Source organism: Thermobia domestica, chromosome 9, assembly GCF_964235325.1.
Source record: "Thermobia domestica chromosome 9, izTheDome1.hap1.1, whole genome shotgun sequence".
NCBI classification, from domain to species: domain Eukaryota; kingdom Metazoa; phylum Arthropoda; class Insecta; order Zygentoma; family Lepismatidae; genus Thermobia; species Thermobia domestica.
Genome location: NC_137462.1, coordinates 87,319,726 through 87,346,243, shown reverse-complemented (window position 1 = coordinate 87,346,243; position 26,518 = coordinate 87,319,726). Strand labels below are relative to the sequence as shown.

Sequence of the window (26,518 nt, the reverse complement as noted above, 5' to 3'; positions counted from 1 at the left end):
TCCCCTGCATTCTAATGCCATACTAATGTATTACGAAGTTAATGTTGTAATTGTAGTAGAACTTTGTAAGACCCCTCGTGCGTGTGTAAATAATTATCTATAACGCCAAGTGATAGAGATGCAGCTGATCAATAGTGTTCCATCGACGCTTTTCTCTCTTTTGTTTACAAAATTGAACAGACAGTTTAGCCACTGGTTGGGGAGTTGAAATATAATCTTTCGTCGAACTTAAAACTGTAGTGTTTGGAAGATCATCTTGAACATTATATAGGTTTTTCGGAAAGAACGATGCCGCTTGTACCGCCCGCTATTTAAGTTAAAAGTCAGTATTATCCCAGTTCTAATAGATCGAGACGCCATTGTAGAAAACAAAAACCATCATCGTAAGGACATCCAGTTATTCTGTTGTGGACATTCCCAGTCTCCAGTTTATAACCTAAATTATAGTCTTTTTGATAAAATCGTTATTCATCAATCCTTCTTGGCAAATAGTGGAGAGGAAATATGATCCAGCATATATATATTTTATTGATTACCTAGGAAAATTTTAAAAGGAATAGTACCATCTGAAAGTTAATTGCATGGAAAAGCTATAGTGAAGCGACGTTATCGGAGAAACGACGTATTGAACAGTTTTTCTTTTCATTCCTTACCTGATGTTAAAGACGGCTATAACAAACGACGATTATCCACGTAGTGTGACATATCTATGGTCCATCTGTGATTTTTTTTTAAAACTTTTTCCATGTTAGGAAAAGGGAAACTTAGAAAAAAAACTTTACCAACTATAAATCTACAACTTACTAATCGAGAACTTGGACATGGCAAAGTGATTTAGTCATATATCGTTTAAAGACATTTGAAAAATACCTTCATTTTTTTAATGGATCCTTCTTTGCCTCCTGAAATGTGAGATTACATTGGCCTCAAGAATGGTGATTCCAATATATAATATATGTAGATAGACATTCTTTTTATTATTGAAAGTTTCATGACATATTCATACTCCTTTGAATAAGTCAATCTAAAGCTTTAAACAAGTATTTTTTTTTCTTTTGTTCTCTTGAAGGACTTAATGATAGAATGTTTTGTCAAAGCAATATTAATGTCATTCCATGAATATTATATTCTAATATGTTTATCCATTAATTTGTCTTGACAATTTGATTTTTTTGTTTTTTTTTTTTTTCTTTTACTCCATGGAGAAATAAATGTATCCTCTTCTATATTTACTATATTTTATTTCAATTTTCACTATGTAATAGTAGTATTAATTGATATAGTACGCTTACTGAATATAAACAAAAACTTTTCGCCTTGTGGAAAGAGAACCAAAGGATGGCCCGGGTGTCTTGATGAGACAAGAACCTGTTTCTTTCAGTAATTTGAGGATGTATAATTATAAGTTAAAAGTTTTGTCTTTGTTTTAGTAATAATAGATAGATAGTACAATATAAATATAAATATCTATATAGAGTTTTATAGGTTACAGATATTGCGTCGTTTAAAATTACAGCATTCCCTAGCTTCTATTCGACCTGTACAATAGCAAAGAAATGTTGGTTGCTTATAATAAAAGGATACACGAAGTCGCGTGATCCTTTTTGCTATCTTTGGCAAGGTTTAGAATCAATCTAAATCACCAGTCAGTACTTAACATTTTAAACAGAAGTATTCTCTGTGCTTGGATACAGATATACGGTAGTTTTTAGTGGCACTCTTCCGTTATGAAGAATATATTAAATACATTGATTGATTGGATTTAACTAGTATTTAGTAAGGGGTATAGCGTTTAGAGTAGGATCCGAACTTCGAGTAGGGTTTTTATCTGAAAGAAATACCTCTCATCTAGAATCGAATTTGAGACAACACGTAAAGAAAACACGCACGTAAATTGGTTACAGAGGAGTACATTAATTAGGAGAAAGATTAACTTGAGAACGCTAGACCGTTGCCAAATACACTTACTCAGCTTCAAAGAATATTTGATTTCTTAACAAGGAAGCAAGAAGATAAACTAAAAAGAGGTGGAAGGATAATAAATCTCTTATTCCTGTAAAAAAAAAAAAAAAAAAAAAATCGATGTTGGGAGAAAGGTCGTCAATTTTGTTTCACTTTTTTTTTCCTAAATGGAACTTCTTTACTGCAGGTATACAACAGTTCCGATAACAGTCATCACTTAATGATATAATGGAGATCGATTTTAGTAATAACATCAAAAAGCTTCCTGAGTTTTCAGTCGATCAGTACGTACGGTATTACCTCAAATTGATTTTGCAAATTTGTTAATGGGACGACAAACAATTTGAACGGGTGGCAGCAATTGAATTCGTGCAGCTGCAACCATACTGGCATTCCACAAGAAAATGTAGTGGGTCGCGAAAAAATCCAAGTGTTAGTGAATAATGGGGTTCGATGTTTAGTTCTGCAGCCATTTCGTTTATTTCAGTCATGCAATGGAAGCAAAATATTCTTTTAAATTGTGAGGAATTTTGAAATGAACTTCAAAGATAAAAATAATACAACTATTCTAAAATGGAATTCAGGTTTTTGGCTTACTATGACGGTGCACTAATCACTATTCTACCTAATCTTTTCCCTATCCAGCTATACATACTCACTTGTGAGGTCAATGCTCAGCCATTCAGATCATATGAAGGGTAAGGGGAAAAAAAAAGAAGGAATGTCATAAAATTGGATTTTCGAGAAAACGGCGTTTTAATATTGAAAATAGGGTATAAAGAATAGGGTTAGTCAAATCTTTTGCCCTTTTTACATTGACATTTCAACATCTAAGCATGCATGGCATATACAGTCAAATAGTACCAAAAGCCATCAACGGATAGGGCAAAGCACCCGTTAAAGCACACACATGGACATTCCTTGTTTTTTCCTCTTACCCTTCATATGGGCTGTACTTCAATTTCTTGTGTTTTAACAACTCAATGTTTATAGTAATGAGCACTTATGGCGGATGAATTTTATATTTTATGAGAACTGGAAGAAACAGTCTATTTTTCCTTACACCATATTCTCCATAGTAGCAAATTGAATGAAATTCAGAATGAATTATTACATGTATAGTGCATTTCAGCTAGTAGCCATATTAGAAATTGATAGTTATTCAGAATGAAATACATAAATAGATTAGAAAGTCAAATAGATTAAATCATCACTGAAACGACATGTTCATCAATTTTCACGAACTATTTTAATAAATTTGCTCTGTCAGACTTTTGTTATTATGTAAGAATAATTTTAATGTGGTGGTTGATAATTTGTAGTATTTTAAATCAAAACCTGTTTGCTATCTAAAAGTTACTGTAAAGAAAACTCTCTGTGTGTCTTATGAATATCTTAGTCTACATCACCAACGCTCAAATATATATATTCCAGTGTTCTTACATATTTTGACTTTTTTTTTATAATTATGATTTTATTGTTCCCGCAGTATGGTCCTCAATGCAAACACAAAGTGCCTTAGGTGCTGATCGCTTCGCAGTACCATTCTTACCAGTTAATCCAGAACTGTCATCCACAAGAAATCAAGGTCGCCAAAAGTTGGCGAGATTTAATCGGAGAGAATTTACGACACTCATCATCGATATTTTGTCTGATGCTAAAAGAAGACAATCTGGGTCAACTTCCATAATTCTTTCCCCAAGAGAATATGGTACGTATACTTATAACGTGATTAATGTGACTCGCGTGTAAGGAAATGAGTGACGATTTGAAGTTACCTTTGTGAATTAATTGCAAGTTACTTATGTAAATTTAACACAAAAACCAATGAGACCAATGCTTCTGTTAAAATTTTGTCATTGATATATGAGAGCTATTAACAAAACATGAAATTTGTTTCAAACTAAATATTATCACATACATATTCATCATATAGTATCAGCATATTCTTTACTTATATTTATCTTCTATTATAATATATATTTATATCAATATTATCATTAAAGTGAATAATTCGTCGTGGCTGAGACATTGAATTCCAAATCATCTTAATATATATATATACATGCACATTGTCTTGCCTGGTTATTGGATCTACATTTATATTTAGATCACAAAACAAATATACGGTAATTTATAATACAATTGGTTCATCTTCGAGGTTTAGATCCAAGGTTTAAATAATCTACACATCCATATTCAATATATACATTACCAAATAAAAATCAACACACTATCTTCGTTATATATGGTCAACATTCCACTTTTACTTTTATTTTTAGGGATTCAGGCTTGACACGTGTTCTCCTTATGCCAGGTTAAAGTGTTCTATCTGAGGTAAAAGATTTCTTCAAGCTTATGGGAAGAAGGGAAGGAACTCAAAATACTGACAGTATTGCCTTTTTGTATGGCTATGCTTATACGTTGCAGTAAAAATTGATAGCTTCTCGGGTCTCCTGTTTTTGCTGTCAGACTTGCTCCTAGTTTCTTCAAAAAATCAGTTGCTTCTTTGCTGGAGACACCTGTTGTTTCAGTAGCAAAGGCTATAAAATGATGGTCTTCTTTAAGTTTAGAGTATTTTGAGTGTTTGCGTGAACAAGCCGCTTCCGCTGCACTTCCTGCTTTTATACTTGTGGATTGTAGATAAGATGGAGCAAACGTATCCACACATGTGACATCCCAGACTAATCTTAGACCCTTTTTCCACGGAATTAATGTTATTCCGTCTGGCCGTTTACCATCGTTCCTGAACATTCCTGGAGGTTCTAATATACTCGGAAAGTCGATGCTTGCAAGAGTTCTTTTGATTATGTTGTTTAATTCGCTATGACGTGCAAATCTTCGTCCACTTTTGTTGCAGCTCAAAGCATGAAGACCTTTCTTGTCCATCTTGTTGTTGCAGGTGCGATAAATTCATGGCAAATATTCAGGCCTAAGCGCAATCCTATGCAGATTTTGAAAAAGTTGTCATTCAAGAATGTCCCTATGTTTATAGATGGTGTTGACTGTAGCCATGCTCCTGATTCCTTCTCTCTTAAAGCTTTGATGCGTGCACTTTCAATGTTGTTTTCAGCGAATATTTCGTGTTCGATTACCTCATTTAGAATAATTTAATCCCATTGTTTCTGTGACTCTTTTAAAACCGGGGTTTTTCCATCGTAAATGCCTTTCCAAATTTCCAAAGCCTCTGCCAAATGGCTTATTCCCACTTCGTCAACTGGATACTTTATAATTTTGGAAACGAGTGGCAACGCTCCGTGGCACGAGGAAATGAAGACAGGAAGGCATAGGTCTGAAGCCTTTCTTTGCCTAAACCACCGACTCTGATGGGAAGGCTTGCTTGAGTCCATTGCGTTTCGTTGATATTGTAATTTATTGTTGCTTGTAACGCTTTCTTCAGTATGTGATCCATTTGTAGAAGTCTGGAGTGATTGACCCATGTTGGAACTGTTCGGAGAAAGTAGATTTGTTTAGGAATGCCAAAGCAATTTTTGAGCAAAAAGAAAGCAATGTGGGCTGGTAAACTTTCTAATCGGAATGATATTCTTTTGAGATCATTCAGGTGTTTCTCGAAATGGTATTCGATTCCTTCTTCGTGTAGTGGTGAACCCAGCAATGAGATCTCATTATTTTTCACTATTCGTATTCCGGGTAATATGTTCGAAAATTCAGATACAATTTTAGGGTCGCTTCTTTCCGAATTGAAGAAAAGTTCACATTTTTGTGGGTTTATTTGTAGACCTATTTTCTCTGAATTTGTAATCAACTTCTTTATATCTTCCAACACGGTTTGTGGTGATCCTCCAAGAGTTCCGTCATCAAGGTAGAAGACATTTAGCTCTGAAGAAAGAGAAAGGGCAATTGAATGTATTGCTAGACTAAATAGGATCGGGCCTGCTGGATCGCCTTGCTGAACTCCTACACATGAGGATATTTTCCTTTCTTTGTAAAATAACGTTGATGGATTTGCATAGCTTTGCCAAAAATATGAATAATATTGAGATATGATTTGTTTAACTTCCTTTAAAATGATGTCTCGTTCAACTGAGTTAAAGGCATTTTTGTAATCGATTTTTAGAATGGCCTTGTTTGAATTTTTATTAGTATGTATAAATGTTTGAGTGGCGTGAATGATAGCTTCATTACCTTTTGCTGTTGCAAATCCCAGTTGATGAGGTTGTAGATACTGAGAAATTTGATTGTAGACTGAGGACACTACTAACTTTGATGCCAAACGTCTAAAAACACTGCCGATGGCAATAGGTCTGATTCCCCCGTCCTTCTTTATTAGGGCGCAGAGGTTAGCTCCAAACAGGTAAGGACACACCTCTTGATTTACTCTTCCATTAAGGATGAGATTCATCAATTTCGTGATCTGACTCAAAAGAAAAGATCCTGCTTCACCGGCAGATCTCGAGGTTAAGTCTTTAAAATGTTGAGGGGAAATCCCATCTATCCCAGACGCTGAGCCGGACGCAAAATTATTTATAGCTTTCTGAACCATTTCTTCATTTACGTATACAGATGAATCTTGATTAGATGGGGGGTCCGGCATTTCAAGGGTTCTAGATGGAGCCGGGTGCTTGTTTACCAGGCAGTGAAATGTTTCTTCATTAGAAGGTGCCAACGTATCATCAGAAGTTAATAATCTTAAGGCGCCTCTTGTATCAGAGTCTGATATTTTAGATATTATACTTTTAGCCAAATCAAACTTAAGTTTCGGCCTTTTGGTTGTAACAGGAGGTGTTTCGGACGCATGTGAATCATTAAGGTTACTTTTGATAATATTTGTGATTGAAGTTGCAGCATGCTTTTTTGGAATTTTAAAGTAGTAGAAAGCGAAAATGAAGAGTTTCTTCCAAGTGCTGAGATCGTTTTGGTCTACACAATCAACGATGGTTGAGGCAAGTTTGTTTGCTACAGCACTTCTAGCTCCTCTAGGTATTCTTTTTATTATCCATGTATTAGATTTTAATAGTGTTAATTCTTCAGAGAAATCGTTCGAATTATTATTTAGCTCCTCTGTAGAATCCTTCCTCGATTTGTGTATATTTAAACCCTTTCTTGTAGGAAATATTTTGTTACAGTGAGAGCAATCAAAATATTCGTAATCATTGGGATCCAGGCCTTTCTGAGATTGTAGAAGGATTTTCGTTGAAATATTTTTCTCCATTTGTTTGTTGAAGAAATTTGAATTGTGTTAAATAAAAGCACGTTACAGAACTTCTCATTGTTGTATATCCTAATGATTTCATGATGTTATGCGATTGGTTTAAACACTATAACAGTTTTTGGCGAAATTTTGAACAAAAGAAAGAAAGAAAAAAAAAAAAAGGCTTCACCATTTAAGTCTACTGAAGTTATAATATTTTTCACTCCTTAATACACTTTCACTAAATAAAAACTTCACTTATTAGTTGAAAATCGAAGAGCCGATATTCTCACCACTTGTATTAACAACAGTTAACTATATGATGAATATGTGTGTGATAATATTTAGTTTGAAACAAATGGCTGTTAAGAAGATTTCTGAATTAAAGTATCCTACTTTCCTGTATATATATATATATATATATATATATATATATATATATATAAAACCTAAATTTAAATAAGTGAGAATTTAGTGAGGGCATGGGATTGTTTTATTGATCAATATACTTTTTTATTACGAAATTTACATGTTGTATATATAATAGTTCTTTTTCTGAGCATCCTTTTATCACCGTGAATAAAAATTCAAGAAATTAATATATATATATATACAGGGTGTTTCAAAACAACACCGACAACGTTTGGGAGGTGATTCCTGACATCAAGATCAGGCAAAAAGTATAGACCAACCTAGGTATACAAATGCTTCCTTTCGAAGTTATAGGCTCCCAAAAACATGAAATAATGAACTTTAAAGGCCCATAGCTCCAATACTATGGGACCTACCGTAGTCGGGTCAAGACTTTACTTAGGAACTAATATGTGCGCTATCCAAATATACATGTTTCAGAATCCTAAGGTACTTACGTTACAATTTTTGTAGAGGGAGTTTGGCTACGGGAATATAACTTGAAGTACTCACCAACTACCTCTATAAAAATTGTTGCGGAAACAGGATTCTGTAACATGGATATTTGGATAAAGCATGTAGTAGTTCCTAAGTGAAGTCTTGACCCGACTACGATAGGTCCCATAGTTTTGGAGCTATGAACCTTTAAATTTGATTTTTTCAAGTTTTCGGCAGCCTATAACTCCGAAAGGAAGCATTTGTGCAGCCAAGTTGGTCTATACTTTTTTTCTTATCTCCTCCCAAACTTGATGTTGTTTTGAAACACCCTGTGTGTATATATACAGTAAAGTGACGCTGTAATGAAAGCCAGTATAACGAAATGTTCACAAGCGCAAAATTAGCTTTAGGCTACTTCCCTTTTCCCTATTTAATGTTTGTTAAAACATTTCATATTAACGAATTTCGAACTTTTCGGTGTAACGACTGAAAATTTCGTCTTAATTTAACATCATTTTTTATAAGTATAAATAAATTCATCCTTTCTTTAGTTTATTTACCTTATTACATTATTTTATTATTCAGATGTTATAGTAGGTATGTGTGTGTTGGGGTGGGGAGTAAATTCATGTTGAAGTAATGTCCCTCCAGTGGATATAACAACAGGTGAGATTTTAAGAATCGGCTTATTTTATGTAATTTCGGATGTACTGGTTAATTTCGTTATACTGGTATCTTACGTTATCGAGAAAACTTTGATTTAGAGTGTAATAAAACACTATAGTTGACTTTTGACAGCTAATAGTTTAGATGCCAATATGTACCATGGAGAGTCAAATGCAAAATTTGAAAGAACAATAATATTTAGAAACACTGCACGATTGTCCTAAAGGTTTGCAATAATGACAGGTATATCGAGTAAGAGTACCAGGTTCAAATTTTATAAGAGAATGGAGCAGTGGTGTAATAATAGCGGCATCACTTGCATCATACTCCAAAGAGAAACAACGTATCACAGAATTGGTGTATTTTCGAAACTTCTTATCGAATTATATATTGAGTGGAATGATAGACATGTATCTATGTAACTTCACTTTTTTCTCCGATGAATTTCGTGGGTTTGATTCGCTTTTATTCAAACTCTGTTTCGCTTGTATCCAGGTTGCCAGTGGTGCCATTCTACACTACTGCTCGCAGTCATATAACGCAGTCATTCCAACTTGATATTGCTGATCATTCTTCAAACTTTGCGTATCATTTTCTCAAACTATCAGGGTAGACCCACACTGTTTCTTGACTTTATCACCCTTGTATGGCTATGACTTCCATTTCATTGTGTCTCATACAACTTAGATTGTTGTAGTATGCATTACGTTGAGAAAACTTACTTTATTTTTAAGATTTACAAGAAGGCCAAGAAAATTTGAACCATGCACGAGTGCTTGATGCACTCGGCAGAATAGAAGCTGATTCCAAACTGAAGATGGTCCTCCAAGATGATGAACCGTTGTACGATAGTGTTGCATCTGATGAGGATTATGTTGTAGTTGGAAAACAGTTGGATGAGGATCGTCAAGAAAATTCTAATGCTTCCACTACAGAAAGTGAAACGAATAAGAAGGATAAGAAAGAAGAGGTTGGTGTAGATTGGTTTCTTATATTTAGGAAAACGAGCTTGTACTATTTGATATTTGCGTATGTGTATCTATCTTTTTCATAATAACTAACTAATTAGTATCATGACTTAAGAAACCCAAAGGTTCATCGCCAGGAAACAAAACCTCACCACTTTATTCTAACATGAGCAAACAAACCCTCAAGATTGTTGTTACCAATGTTCCTACGGTACTTCCACTTTATAAAGTGTTGTATTCACTCCTTCTTTTGAAAAAGATCGCTAGCTTCTATTGTGATTGCTCTACTAATTGCTTCACGTTCAGTCTTAAATTTAAGCGTATATATACCATAATATTGCCACAAACTAATGATACAATAGCAATACTTAGGTCGGTTATGTCAGGACTTTTAATATATCATGTTAAACTTCTGCAATACAATTGATTTCTTACTCCATACGGTTACTCGTTGACTTTTTTAATTAATCATTCTTGTTACACATCAAATAATCCGCGATTAGCTGTATTTACATCGGACAAACATTGACATTATATTTGAACAATGTTTCTCACATACAGCATACAATTGCTAACCAGATTCTATCAAGAACAGTAAATATAATCGTTTATCAATTACAATTTTCGTTTCATTTTTCTTGTGGTCTCCATTGCCAACTACCTACGCTACATCATTTATAAATACAAAGCGTTCAGTTTAAAGCCGGCCCCGAAATACACTTAGTTTAAAACATTTTTCAGTTTTGTTTCAAATATTAGTCATTTCTTTCATAGATATGCCAGTCTTATACGTATATTTGTAGCGGACAGATTGTGAGGGAGTGCGTAGAATGAAAGAGGGTAAGGAAAAGGGTGAGGGAGTGTGGCGGAGGAAGTACCTCGAGGCTGGTTTTAACTTGAACTGTGTAATTCATATACAATCTACTTTATTTCCATTTTGAGTACAATAACTAATATACCTAATGCCAGTATTCATGTAGATTATATAACAAGATTTGCGCATACAGTCTTAATTAATACTTCTGTAAAACTTACAGAAAGTTAAGATTTGCCTTCGGAAAATTATAATATAAAGAAGAAATAGATCCTTATCAGTAGTTTGTAAGCCTCAGTTGAATGACATTGTATGTTGGTACGTGAAATTCCGACCGTAAATGAAATTAATCTTTCGGTTTTGCGTCTCGCAGTTACACTGGATAGGCGAAAGGAGACGGTGATGATGAAAATGAAGGAAATTGTGAAATGAAGAAAGTGGGGGGAAACGGAAGAATTCCAATGAAACTCCATGCATACAGTATTTATTCGTCACCACAAAACCTACGTGACACCAGCTGGAATACAACCAGAGACCCTAAACACCAGAGATGAACACACTGCTACTGAGATCTCGGTCATGTGGCCTTTATATTTTAAATACAAATCCTATTATTGGTGGGAATACAGAAATTTTCAGAGATGATCAGTCCTTATTTTGGAGATATAAAGTGAGTATTCTCGTTGTGTGTTAGCAGATTGTGAGAATGGTTGGTTGTGGCTCATTTTATTGATGTGAATAAGCTAATTTCAACTTAATATAGTAATTACTTTGCCTTGTTTTGTTTTCTTTACTGTTTGTCTCCCTCCCTATCCCTCTCTTTTTCCCAGCTAGCCACAACTCGCTCACACTAGGCTTGCATCTAGCTTCCACCTAAGCTGGGGTAAATGGATTTTCAACACAAGCGCCGTTAATTAATGTAAAGTGAATGTTCAGTAAAATTAGCACAAAATTACGTCTTAAAAACGTAATGCTATGATTGATAAAAAATTCGTATGTGTAATTGAATATTACACACGCAAAAACTACAATTTCAGAATTTACATGTAAGTACAAACAAACAGTAACACTAATCACATACCATGATAATTTAATAATAGATTAATATATTTAACGTGCACGTTTTTCTGGTGGCGTATTGTGAACTTTGTATAAAACTTCCTGCGCAGCCTTTTTCGAGTTAATTACAGAATGCGCTGCCGTTCACGTTAAAATGATCACCTGGGATGAGTAGAGTTTACGAATCCCTGTCTGCGAATCAGGATTCAAAATGACGCTAGTCCTTCCAACAGCGTCCAAAGTGAGATTTCTAAACAGTTTCTTTTTCCCGCGCTTTCCAAGTTAAACACAACAAACAACAACGACCAAATTATTCGTTTAAACCAACGTACAATCCAAACAATCACAATATAAAGTTAATGATCATTGGATCCACCTGACTTCTGCTGATGGGTGGATCTAGGCAGGGTGCGTTGCACAAACCTGCTTCCTTAAAACCAGACACACAAATGAATAGTCTCTTTCGCGAGCTCTCTTTGTGTTGAGTGAGTGTCTCTAAGAAAATTTCCCGATTTCTTATACCTTCGAGACCGAACGAAAGCTAGGCCTGACGGAATGGATGAGTAGTAGATTTTCTTTCTTTTGCTCCATATAAGGTGCTCTGGGCGACTCGAAGTCACACACACACACAAACATACATGTATATATTTGTGAGAGAGGCAGTTCCAGGAATTTTCCTTCTTATACGAGGCTTGGTTGATAAATTCGAAGTTAACACAAACTGTCTATCTCATTTTGATTAAAGCAATTGATAAGCCTCAAAAAGCGGTGAATACAATATACAGCATGTTTCGTTCAAATCTTCCTAATTTAAGTTAATTACTGTGAATGAGGTACGATGGATTGCGAAAGAATTGTAACAGCAAATGAAAGGCCAAATTTTCAAGTTTTACTTTCATGATTTAAAGTTCTCCATTTGCTCACTACACAACGCCATAGTCACATAAATAAAAATGACGACTGTTCAACAACGCGCGCAGTCAGTAGTGTGGTATGCTGAGACAAATGTGTGATGTCAATTCAGCAAAATTTAAGACGAGTGTAAGGAGAAGTTGCACCTGATGCTAAAAAAAATTAATTTGTAACCCACAATATCCTAAGACAATCAGGTGGAGCTCGCCTTCGTGTGTCAAATAGATGGAAAAGTGGAAGAAATTCGAGCGGATAGAGAAGCCCGAGTAAATCCATCCGCGAAGCATGTAGGCAATTCAATGTGCCTGAGCGGATAGAGAAGCCCGAGTAAATCCATCCACTAAGCATGTAGGCAATTCAATATGCCTCCAACAATAGTAAAGCGACTTTGGTTGTATCCGTATAAAGCAGAGATAGTGCAGCGATTGTAGCTAGATGACAAAACGAGTCGCAAAAAAAATTTGGTATGGAAATGCTGCAGCATATCGACGTGAATCCTCCCTTCCTTGACAACGTCCTGTTTTCAGACGAAACATTTCGCTTGTCGGGGATTGTCAACTGAGATAACGTAGGGATCTGTTCAGAGAACATATCCACGATAGCCTATAATTGAATGTTTGGTGTTGTCTAATAAAGGATAGGATCTTTTTTCTTTTTTCCAATGAAGATACAGTAATAGGTCCTGTGTATTTGGACATGTTGGAGCAGTTCGTTTACTGCCAGGTAGTTGCTCTACAGCCAGACATCATTTTCCAACACGTTGGGGCTCTCCTATTCTGGAATTTAAATGTTTGGAATCCCACAGTTGGACATTTTCTAATCACTGGATAAGACGCGATGGACCAATATGATGGCCACCACGTTCACCAAACGTCACTCCGCTGTACTTCTTACTCTAGAGTTACGTCAAGGATCATGTGTTTGCAAATTCAGTAAATAACATCTCAGAGTTACGAACCCGAATCCCTGTTACGATTGCAACAGTAACAGGGAACATGTTCGATAGAACATGGCAAGAAATTGAAAATAGACTGAAAGATAGATGTGTGGATCACAGTGGCTGAGTGGTAAAGCACGTATCTATGGTACATGGGGTCCCTGGTTCGATTCCTTTCCAAGTAAGTTTGTGGTGGAAACATCGTGTCCGTGGGTTTTTTCGGGGCACTCTCGTTTTCTTCCACATTCTCATTCAACCAATTCTTCAATCATTCACTTGTCTTAATCATCCGTCTCCCTTAGCCTAACAGACATAATAGTGGGGCGTTCAACTGAAAAATTTCATTTGATTTCGTTTGTGAACACATGTGAAGTTGTATTAATGATCAGGAAAAAATCCGTGATTTTTTTTTTTTTTTTTTTAATGGCTTTGTGGTATAAATGTCATTTTCAGATTACTCATCTGGAATGCAATTATAATCCTAGTGAACTGGCAAAAAAATATTTCCCATATAAATTGTAATACTTGTAAAGAGCAATACAAAACGAAATTACACAAATATTTGTAAGTTAATACAGAAATTGTACAGCTATATACATTATGCGAAAGGGATTCGATACAAGTTAAACGAGAACTCTAGAATTTAGAAAAGGAACGAAAGCTGAGCGTAATTTAATATGCTTGGTTGCCAAACTACTTTTTTAGAGATAATTTCTATTATATTCGTCTGGAGCACATTGTACAATCCACATGTCTGTGTTCTGTGTTTTCATCCATCATTGTCTTTTGAAATAAAATACTTAACGTTTTCGTTACCAGCGGAGTTCGTTATATTTTAAGATGAAAACTGAAACATATAATTTTATATTAATAAAGTTTCAAAAATTTTAAACTGAAGTGATGAAATGTTTGTCAGTGCAATGTTGCAGCTCTGCGGAACAGAGAAAATCAAAGTGTAGTGCGATCTGAAGAAAGAATTGAATTTTTCCTGGTGATGTGATTCTAGTAAGCGTTCTCGAGCTGTTAGCCAGATGAAAATATTCATTGACATCCGACGTTTCGAATGCATTTCGAATACCTGGCTGATTGCCCGAGAACACTTACTAAAAAGTGTATTGTGATCTTTTTTCTTTTTAGCTCAACATTTATTAATTTGAATAATGCAGTTAGCATACATAACATTAATGTGGCACATAATTCACAAATTCATGAAACTGTATGACTTTCCTCTCAGAGTATGACTGTGTGAATGGATGCAGCTGATATTGGTATTTATCGGCTTTAATTATCATGTGGTGCATTTCAAGTGTCTTGAAGAAGCCCCGGAAAATGAAATTTCCGTATTAATTTTATGTTTGAATTCATTGTTCATCAAGCATAGACACAATTTGTAGTACATCTGATACGTACGTAATTTTACAACTAGCTAATCTTATTTCAATTCCAGGGTACTAATCATATTAATGTCCAGTCTCAGGAAGAAACAGTGGCCAGCACTAGAACTTGCAAAGATCACAATTCCTCGAAGGTATTTTTCTCTTAATCTTCCTACAATTATGGAAAGAAACTTCAATGAGTTGTTTGTATTGATATTCCCAAATTATTACTTTTTGACAATTTTAAGATAGTGTGCGACTATAATCTATATCCAGTAAGGAATTTGTTTTAAAATTACCCATAGGCAGCAGTTAAGTTTTTGGAAACATTTTTCTTTTAACTTCTTTTCTTATTTTATTATAGCTAATGTTTATAACTTGCTACTATGATTGAATAATAAGGTAGAAAATTATAATTACATGGGCGCATGGAGGTATATTCAAAATTAATTAAAAATTGGCTACGTAGCAATGACTCCTCCCTTAAAAAATTTAAAGATTTTGACGTTTCGGAACTCTCAGCTGGTTCCTTCCTCAGTGGCAAGGTAAAAAGGATTAAAACGGAAAGGAGATAAAATGAGTAAAACCAGGAATACATACCACTATATAAAAGTAACGTATAAAAACGATCCTGAGATGAACAGAGCAGAGTGAAAAAGAGAATGAACTGAATAAAAAGAACGCGGTGTCTATGTTAGGCCACTATTGCCAGATCCAAAGTATGCATCAAAGGTAGGTACCGAAGTTCGATCAATGTTGCCAGTGTCAAGGTTCAATGCAGGTTTGTTCCGAAACGTCAAAATCTTTAAATTTTTCAAAGGAGAAGTCATTGGTAAGTAGCCAATTTTTTGTTAATTTTTGTTAATAAGATAGAAACTTTAAAACTAAATATAAGAAGTAATTGTGCATATGCAGTTTTGAAACTCACTGAAAATTCAGGTCCATTTTTGAATTTCTGGGTAATAAAGAAGTTTAATAATATGGCAGTAGCGCAATAATTATTGAAAGTCATAGCATTTCATTATTTCTCCCTGCACAGCTTAATCAATAAATAAATGTTTTCTTGATTGAACCTTTATAAACACAAAATAACATTCTAAGGTTATTCATCCTGTAGAAATATATTTCTAATGATTAACAATGGAATTTAGTATAGTTGGAACAAATAAACTCCGAAGCGGAACTGGAAAACAAATTATATATCAGTATATGAGCAAATATTATTATATATTTTATGCTTTCCTTATCTGACGAATTGTTCAGCAGAAGTATTTATAGTTTTATTTATTTATTTATTAATGTAATGTCAAATAATAACTTTCTAAGTAAAATTACTTTTCCTTATTTCAGATACCAGTACATAGTTTTGATGATTCTGCTTTGTTACTAGGCGAGTCTCTGAGAAAACAGTTAAAAGATTCAGAGACTAAAATGGAAGATTTACGAGAAGAAATTCGAATTCTGAAAAATACGGTAGGAAATACTTTACTGCTGTAATAGATCATACAAAACATAATTTGTTGGTTTGTATGCTGCTGATTTGCAAAATTGCGACTTATCAGAATTGTTTTCGAATGCTAAATTGAAATATAGTTTAGATTAACTTAAATTAATATATATATATTTTTTTTTCACATACCAAAATCAAATGCAAAGATGAAACCTTCATGCCTGACGGCAGTGAAGATTCCTGCCTGTGATTGTATGTCGAACGCTTTTTCAATTACACTACTAGCTGGTGTATATTTTCTAAAAGTTCTAAATTTAATAAAAAAGTACCCATTGATACGCGTTTTTCTGTTCGTCTATACTTTTATCTACTTTGTCCGGAGTATTACTTCCATTTTTTGCATCTTCACTAAATTATACAAGGTTTTGTCTTCAGTCTTCTTTGTCACATTATTTTGTTGTCCTATGTTAACAACTTTAATTTTCTGAAATTTTATCATCTATTTCTCACGTACAGTAGAGAAATATCTTCATAAAATTTCAAATGATGCCATCAGAAAAACTGAGCAGGTCAATACCAGATATACAACACATACAGGCGTTTGTTTATAACAGCTCAGGGATCGTATGAAGTATTACCTGCTGAAGGTGCTCAGAGTAGCGCTACAATCTTTCAAACACTCACACACCTTTAAAGTTAGACTGAAAATTTAAGAAAAAGAGAAGGAAAAACACAAAAATGAACATTTGCCATGTCTTGGCGCTATGTCAAGGACTTTTAATGAGCTAACCAAATTTTATCAGAAGCGTCGCCCGAGGCGTAACCATTTCAAAAATTTTATATAGAAATGTCTTAGTGTTCATAAGGACACAATAGTTGCTATGTTGCCTAACAGTAGTTCCCAATTTCTTAAGTTAATTTCTCATATATGTATGTGTAACATACAAATTCCATTTGTTTGGGTGCAAGTGGGAAAACAAATGGAATTTCTTTGTGCCCAAGAGAATTCCAGAAGTATACCTCTCCAAAGTAAAAAATGATCCAATTGTCATAAAGTACATGCCGATATTACAATGCCAAATCTCTATCTAGAATGAAAATATAAATTGAACAGATTTCATGGATCGCATTATTGCTTCATATTGCCATAATACTAAAACTAAAATGGATTGTACGGATGATTTCCTACATACAGCAAAATAAGTAGAATGCAAAGAAACTATTCAATGTTAAAAACTGAAATATCTTAGCGATTTCTTCATTTCTAAGAAAGAAAAGAGTAGGATTGAAGATGAAAACGAATTGGAAGAAGAAACATTAACTCAATTAAATAGGAAAAGGACTCCAATTCTACATCTCAACAAAGCCAAAAGGAAGACTCCAATTCTACATACAGCACTACTTGTATGCCTGATATATCAACGGATGGAATCAAATTAAAAGGAAAATCCGTGTTGTTTCCTTCCACGTGTAAACAATTTGTAGAAGTAAATTTCTCCCGAAATTGCGTCTTCATATTTCTCTTAAGGTATCTTCATGTTACGTGCAGATATAAGATGATCGCTGGCAGATGGTAAAATAGTATAATAAGTCATTACATATTGACATTAGATGATATTAGGCAGGAATGATTTATTTTAACTAAACTATTATAAGAATATGGAAACACCTGAAGAAAATGCTTGTCTTAATACGGCATGGTGCTACCATTACCATGCAGAACAACCTGATTGGTCGTGGCGTGGATATAAGTTATGGATAATTTCCAGAGAAATCTTGTACCGTTTCTCATGCATTGCAGCATCCAGCTCCGGCAGCGAGAATGGAGGAGGATATCTACTCGGGAGTCTGATCTCCACAACAAGTACACATGTTCAGTAATATTGAAGTCTGAGAATTGGAAGAACCTGGAAAGACAATATAATTCATCCTGATATTCATCACAGCATGCCTGAGCAGTTTCGGCAGTAAATATTGGCTCCTTACCTTCTTGGAAAATTGCGAAAAAATTCATCATTGGTCGAAAATATCTGGAGCATAAGATGCTCGTAGTCACCTAAAATATTTACATAATCACTGACAGTAATGCGGCCTGTTTGCATAATTACAGAACCCACGGAATACAAGGAAATTGCAACCCATAGCATCACAGGATTGCCATATTTTACAGTAGTGAGGATACAATTCGGGGCATAAGCTTTATTGGTGTCCGCCATACAGAAACATGACCTGTTGTTGGAAATAAGGTGAAAGAGAACTCATTGGTCAACAATACGCATTTCCAGTCATCGGTCGTCGACTGTGCATGTTCTCAGCTCCAGTGTTTTTGCACTAAAACATTGTTCGTGGAAATCAGTAGTTTGGGAATACAACTCCCACCGCGGATTTTCGGTTTATGAAACTCGCGTCTGACTGTGATTATTACAATAGATTTTCCACTGCAGATTGAGTTCTGCAGTCCCTTTTGCCACATTCCCTCTAGAGTCCTCCGTGAAAATTGTCTTCAATGTTCGACGATTCCTGTTACTGACGATTCTCTTTCATCCACTACTAGCCTTCGCTGATATTTGTTGGCCACCTTAAGATACCCTTGCTTGAAGTAACCGCATACCGACAGTTTGGTTTCTGAAACTTCGAAAGGTGTCCCATTTTGTATCACTGCCATCTGCCCATTCAACATACACGTCTCCGTTGTATTCTCAGTGTTACAAAGTCACACATCTTACGTATTCCAAACTACAGGTGTTCGCATTATCCATCTGTAGACACTACTACAATGCTGCGTCATTGTAGACTTTTTTTATTGACCTGTATTATCCCTGAGATGTAAACGAACTTTGGAACATCCGATAAAAATTGTAGAATACATGATGTAGTAAATCTTTCTATCGTTTGAAATAAGGATTAATTTAACTTCAATAGAAGTCTTAACTTTTTTGGATAATCAGTGACCGTTCGTTAATGTAAATTCTATTCGTTGATATTAGTATATGAATATGCTTTAAAAGAGGTATTGGCTTCATTAATTTTATTATTCTTTCAAAAACTATAAAATAAACAGTGTTTTGTGTCAGTAATAAAACATGCGAAATCTTCGTACGAAGTTCCTCATTCCAGAAGAATAACTAAGGAAATAAAAACTAGCTTCTGCAGATGGAATGTGGTTTGAAACTGACTAAGTAGGTAGTAATGTAGTTTCTATATTAATACTATTAGTGTCATTTGTTTTCTGTACGAGGTAAATAAAACAGTAGAAATACTTTATGCATAAAAAAATAACAAAGTTGAGGTGATGGATTTTGAACATACTAACATAAACATATTGATTTCGAATTGTGGCAAAACAGACATGAATATTTATCATTCATCAATGTTTGAGGCACAATGAAGCTACATTTAAGTATTTAATCGTGTTAAATACGTCTGTTCCTGTTTAATTTACTGTTTATACTGCTTATAAGCTTAGAGAAACATCTTAAGTACAATTAAAATAAAAATATCTGGAAAGCTCCAAAAACTAAAATTAGAACGGTTTAAATCCAATGTTACATGTTTTTCTTTAACTTACAATGGTTCATCATGTCCTTAGATCTTGTAATCTTAATTTAACTCGTTTACCGACATCATTCAATGACAAAATTTGGCGTAGTGACAAGTCGGATGGCAATACAACATTCCATTGTTACTAGTGTATATATATATTTCTACATATTTGTATGTTTTTGCAGTAAATATTCTGTTTGATTTTAAACTTCATATCAGCCTTTTCATATACGTCCAGCATAATTATCTAGTAAAGCGAAGGTTATTAATTTATTGTATATAAGAACACTTCCCATGCTTTTTTTTTTCTTTAATTGTGCGTAAGTAGAATTTTTTTAAATGTTTTTTTTTTTAATTTTATTTTATTGTTTTGTGGTGAAGAACATTATCAAAAATTTGAAAGGCAAGATGAAATAGCTTTTAAAAACGATCGAACTTGATGCAGTCAATATAGCTCCACTTGTTGGTGCGACTGAAAGGTGAAAAAGGCCATGTGCTGGCTTTATAAATAAAGTTTGAGCGATGTAGTTTGCCACATTGTTCAGTAGTAATTGCATTAGTTAGTAATAAATATTTCTAATTTTACAAAGTATCCATAGTGTGAACAAGAAAAAGTAATTAGTGTGTAATTTAAAGTACTCGATGACAACAGTAAATAAAGCATTTAATTAACGGACAGATATAACTTACTACGTTTAGTCTTCGTCGTTTTACAGTAGAAAATCAGTAAAGCAAGACAAAACTAAGAACAATTTTTATGTGTGCTTTGTCTTATTTTCTTGAATTTGTGCTTTGTTTCTTTTGTGTCAGTTTTTTTTTTTTTTTTTTTTCTTATGTTTAAGCTTCTCCTTGTAAGTTCTAATAAGATAATGAAACTTATTAATGTGTAAAGAAAATATTACATATTGTTTAAGATAATCAGGTATTCCGCTTTCGACGGGACAGCGGCTTGAGTGGATGTGTTCCACTATTCCCAACATTTTCCGTAAGATGCATAACTGTCCTGCTTTAGAGGATATAAAATACATTGCACAGATCATAACTGAAAACAGATATTAAGTCTATACTTTTGCTGGAATAACATTGGAGTTACGTAAAAGACGTTTAATTAACATATTGAAGTCCCGATTTTCATTGAAGAGAATTAACCCATTACATACTTGTTTTTTATATTCGTTCGTGCAAAGTGACTTTATAATATTTACAGGAATGATTTCTGAAACATGAAATGTCATTGTCAGCTTATGCAGGTTTCAATGTACAAAAATTCGTGGAAACATTCTTTTTCTAACGGTGAGTGTAAGTTCGGCTTTCCCTTATATTCGATGTGTCCCGCGTTAGCTCATAGAATTATTGTCACCTTTGATATGGCTTATCAGTATAGTACCAATATGTTGATAACTATTATATTAAATGTTAAATTACATTATTTTCATTATTATAGAAAATTAAGCCTTATAAATATTTCGAGAAAGAAATGAATCTTTAAAAACAGTTTGTTTTGCCAGAATCGGATATTCTTTTCGTGGTCTTAAAACATCTGTAAGAGTTTATTTGTGTGTGTGTGTGCATATGTTTTGATGGTATAAATACTTGGTGTAGGTGCATGTGTGAGCATGTCAGAAGCTTAAAACAAGCACAATTAAGAATTTTCTACTTTACATAATCCGTATATTATTTATTTACTTATATATATATTTGTAATCAAGAAATTATACACTCGTCCTCACTATACTTAACTGGTACAAGGATTTCAAGACAACATAAAAACCTACTTTTTGAAATAACAGGACAATAGAGAATGAAACGATAGGAATTTTTTGATATTCTTTTTGTATATTATATTGCATGATAAATGGAGGCAGTAACACCAATTAAGATACAGGGGGTAAACAAAGTGGCACAATAGTTAGAAGTTTACAAATTAAGTACAGGAATTCATATAATTAGTGAATGAAATAGTGGTTAGCGGTATTTCTAATGTTAACGTATTTAATAATTATGGATATTCAAATATGTGAGCTCTCTATATCGAAACATTCCAGTGCAACGAGATACAAGGGTTGGATTTTTAGTAATGGGAACACTGCTATACAATACTCGGGAACAAAGCAATCCATTATAATTCACACTAGCGGTAGGTTAGATGCCGACCCTCCCTCAGAGCACATGAACTCCCCTCCATGCACGCGCAGCGCCAGCAGTTAGAAGGCAGTTCTGAGTGAGTGCTCGTGGACTACAGTCACGCTGCGTGAGTGTTCGCGGAATATAGCCATGTTTACGAAGCAAGATCAGAGGAGCTGGTTGAAAATTGAATGCGCTAGAGGTAGGAATGCAAAACAGTGCTACGAAGTATTGCAAGATGTTTGCGGTGCAAGTGCATTACCATACCGTACAGTAGCAAGGTGGGTCAAAGCCTTAATTAACAGACGACAAAATGTCACAGACATATCTCGCTCCGGCCATCCTCCTGTAAGTAAAGATGTGCAGAACGTGAACGCGTTAGTGCTAGCAGACCGGAACGCCACGATTCGTCAATTGGCCAACGATACAGGACTAGCGCATTCGACTGTGCTGAAAATTCTGAAGAAGAACCTGGGATTGCGTAAAATCGCCTCAAGGTGGGTCCCACATGATCTGACTGAACAACACAAGTGGCTGCGATATGATGCCGCTCGAACACACTTGGAGCAGTATCAACGTGAAGGTGAGGCCTTCTTACAGCGGATCATTGCTATTGACGAGACCTGGGCCAGAGCGTATGAACCACAGCTGAAACTGCAATCAAACAAATGGCACCATCCTGGGTCACCGAGAAAAACAACAGTTCGGAATACCCCAACCAATGTGAAAGCCATGTTCATCATTGCATACGACTGGGGTGGTGTAATCAAAAACCATACCGTCCCTCAAGGACACACCGTTAGTGCAGAGTACTACTTTTTTTTTTTTTTTTTTTTTCAATCTGCGAGCAGCTGTAAGATAAAAACGACACCACTTCCTGACGAACCCACCCATCATTCTGCACGACAATGCAAGGGCACATTCAGCAGGTGCGGTCACTGATTTGTTGCATCGTTGGGGCTGGGAAGTGCTGTATCACCCCCCCCCCCCCCTCGTATTCTCCAAATTCAAGTCCCTGCGACTACGACCTCTTCCCGAAGATTGAAGGAACCACTTCGTGTGATACGCTTCCGTACAGTTGATAATCTCCTCTGAGCAACCGATCGCTCTATCCGCACTATTCAGAGATTGGGCACTGCCAGCAGCTTCCACATCGCTGGGAACGCGTGATTCATAATGCTGGTGATTACATCGAGGGCCTGTAAAACTTCGAATCTTGTAAGTACTCTACTTCTCAAGATATACCGTTATTGCCATTACTAAAAGTCCAACCCTTGTAATTTTTTTCTCACTCTTGTCCCCCCACCCCTTCCCAGCCACTATACTACACACTTCGGTTGTTATGACTTTGCACCTGTTTTTAAATTGAGTCCAATATGATTGGAGATAATAGTTCGATTGGTTACTCAGCCATACAAAGAATTTATCATTATATCCTATAGTATTGAGATTACCGAGAGATGTCAGGCCCCTGACGTGAAATAAATTGATTATATATATGCAAAGAAAGCTAGACTTTAAATTCATCGTAAACTTTTTTCTTTTTTTTGTCAAATCAGAAATAACTTACCGTGGCAGGATACTTTATTTAGAAACAAGTATAGCAATGTTGGCCTACGAGTCAAGTAAGACAAATTGGTTAATCTTCGGAAAACTGGTAATACTGAGGACTTAAAGTACCATAGTCGTTAAATTTTTATGTGGTCTGACATCCAGTAAAGGGATTTTGCCGCCTCCCTGAAGAGAGACTTTGAGGAACGGACGAAAATTTTCCAAATATGCCGAAGCTGAACATTATCAATAAAAATGGAACTGATTTATGAGAATGACTGGCAGTGTCTTCAAGATGTATGATTTTAATTGAATCTTGTTTTAGGCTTCTGCTTGTAGTTGAGGGAATAATAAGCATGAACTCTTTTGAAAGTAGAATAAGTAAACCTCTATTAAACTTTGCACTTCTTTGTCTTGTAGGTGTCTCAACTGCTGCTGGACAAGTTAGACCCTGGTCTACCTTCCTACAGTTCCCAAGTTGGTCTTTTTTTGTAATCGTTTGTTGTTTGTGTTTATTAGTAGACATGTGTGTCTTTTTTCTTTAAACTAAACTAAGTAGGAAGAAGAAAATTTATGGTGATGGGTTTCAGGTTAATTATGATATAATGCATACTGAGGTTAATACCAGTGTTAATAACTAGATACATAAACGTCGAGTTACTTTAAAAGAGAAACTTTTACGTACAAATTAAAGAGGAAAAGAGATATCTAAAAATAAAGTCACATATTATGGCTATCACAGGCAGCGTCATTTTAATAGTTCAATTATTTCAGATCATAATTTTAAAGTAAATTATTTAATATACAGTACAAAGTTATGATTCAATTTTGTGTACGTTTTCATGAATAACTAACAGTTTTCATGCAAAGAGCTTAGATTTACTGGAAATAATTGCTGCAGTAGCGGTTAAGGAATTATCATTTTAATATTTTTCCATTACTGGTAGGTCATTTACAGCACAGGTTGCCTTCATGCTCCACATATTCCGTCAATCTCTTCCTCATGACGTAAGAATAGACATTTTAAATATCTCAAGAGTTACAATGCTTTCCCTCATTCCTACTTTACCCTACCTTCTAGCACGTCCCATACAATACGTCAAACAATATCCTAACCATTTCCTTTTTTTTAAGTATATTCCTAATATCTTACAATGCCGAAACCCTCTGTATATATTATGTATCATGGGTACCCGAAGAAATTTTCTAGGGAGACCCATCTCCATGGTTGCTATATTACATCTGGTATTTAATGTACGTGGTTTGCTATATTACGTATACATTTTCGTGAGAGCCAGGAGGGGCTGAGTTTCCCCATTGGGCGCCCATAGATATATATATATATATATATATATATATATATATATATATATATATATATATATATATATATATATATATATATATATATATATATATATATATATATATATATATATATATATATATATATATATATATATATATATATATATATATATATATATATATATATATATATATATATATATATATATATATATATATATATATATATACTACTTTTTCATTCGATCCGGATAATTTTCTTGATCGCCTTTGCACCTAAGCTTAAGATATTCTTTTGTCCTTTGTCTTTTTTTTTTCCTTCAAATTCCACTAAATACCCTTTTCGTCTTCCTAAAAGGTCGCTTTCACCATTTGTGATCTGCTTTTTATTTCTCAATCGCACGTCACAACTTTATTCATAATATTACGTGTACTGCCATCTGTTCAGTATTCCTCTTTTACTATTGATAGTGTGTATTTCGTTTCAGCCACTGTGATATTTGTCTTTCTAATGTATAGTTTTCAATTTACACAATATCATGTTAATTTGTAGTTCAGATTCCACAACAAGAACCATATCATTTTCTACAGACAGAATATACCTAATCTGTCTACCGAAATACCATGCTTCCTATGCAAATCGTTCTCCATTTTCTTTTATCGTATTTCATTTATTTATAATTGAAAACTAAATACAGTAATTGCCCTTTTCAATTATCTTCCATCGATTATTTTAATAAGCCAATACTACGTACTGTGTCCGTACTCCTCCTAAATCCAAACTCTTAATTTTCAAATTTAAGTTCCATTTAGTCAGCTGTTCAGTATTCGAAACACGATATTTATAATGTGACCAATGGTTCTGTGTTCTTCACATCGTTCAGGGTTCAGTTTCTTAGTCAGTAGTGTAATTGTTTCCTCCAAGAAATCTCTTGGCCACTCTTCCGTCTCGTATATTTCATTAGACTCATAACATTCCAGTGTTCACTATTTTACAATAGGCAGAGTTTATATGTATATCACCTCTTCTAAATATTCCTCAATGGGGCTTAGGATATGTGATCGTCTTACGTTCTTTGTCCTAATAATTTCGATCACTATACTACGACTTTCATTTTGAGACAAAAGGTGAGATTCCTAAAGAAAAATTGTCTTCGTACAGATTCTTGAAGTTAAGGTACCTATCTCATGAAAATCACAAAAATAAGTACTCAAAATTATTGTGCATAAAGGGTACTTGTATTGATAGATACTTTGCAGCAGTCACTTGCGCACTAGCTGGTTTAGAAATCACCTGAATTACTGTATACGAGGCCTGTCTAAAAAGTATCCGACCTTAATTTTTTCCACGCAAAGTAGTGATTCTCATGCGGCGCCACCGTGCACGGTGGAAGGAGGAACCTTAATGCGCATGCTTGAATTTTTTCACCGCGTTCGCGTGTTCCAGTCGTGAGCTGATGGTCGCGAAGTGAGGTGCTGTTGGTAGTGTTCGTCGGATTTAGTGTTTCTCGCAAGATGACTGAACGAATTGAGCAAAGATACTGCATCAAATTCTGTCAAAGGCTGGGTGATTCTCAAAGCCAAACAATTCGTAAGATTCAGCAGGTGTTTGGAGAAGATGCGATGGGTATAACACAAATTAAACAATGGTTCAACCGATTCCAAGATGGCCGCACATCAGTCGAGAGTGAGCAGCGTAGCGGCAGGCCCCAAACTGCTCGGAATGCAGCTGTTGTTGAGCGGGTGCGAAATTTGGTGATGGCAGATCGCCGTTTGACAGTGCGGGAGATTGCAGAAGATGTTGGAGTGAGTAAAGATTCTGCACATTCAATTTTGCGTGACGATTT

At 34.8% G+C, this 26,518-nt stretch overlaps 1 protein-coding gene across 2 annotated transcripts in view; it reads left to right on the top strand.

The window, feature by feature from the left end:
• The window catches only part of Git (ARF GTPase-activating protein GIT1), an 85,401-nt gene that overhangs the window by 37,318 nt on the left and 21,565 nt on the right, over nt 1–26,518 (top strand). Inside the window, exons 8-12 of one of the 2 annotated variants that reach the window (XM_081771481.1) lie at nt 3,452–3,673; nt 9,364–9,599; nt 14,767–14,847; nt 16,046–16,168; nt 23,784–23,840. In XM_081771481.1, the coding sequence (XP_081627607.1) occupies nt 3,452–3,673; nt 9,364–9,599; nt 14,767–14,847; nt 16,046–16,168; nt 23,784–23,840 (719 nt within the window). The remainder of the gene's footprint in view (nt 1–3,451; nt 3,674–9,363; nt 9,600–14,766; nt 14,848–16,045; nt 16,169–23,783; nt 23,841–26,518) is intronic. The other variant, XM_081771482.1, reaches the window with a different exon arrangement.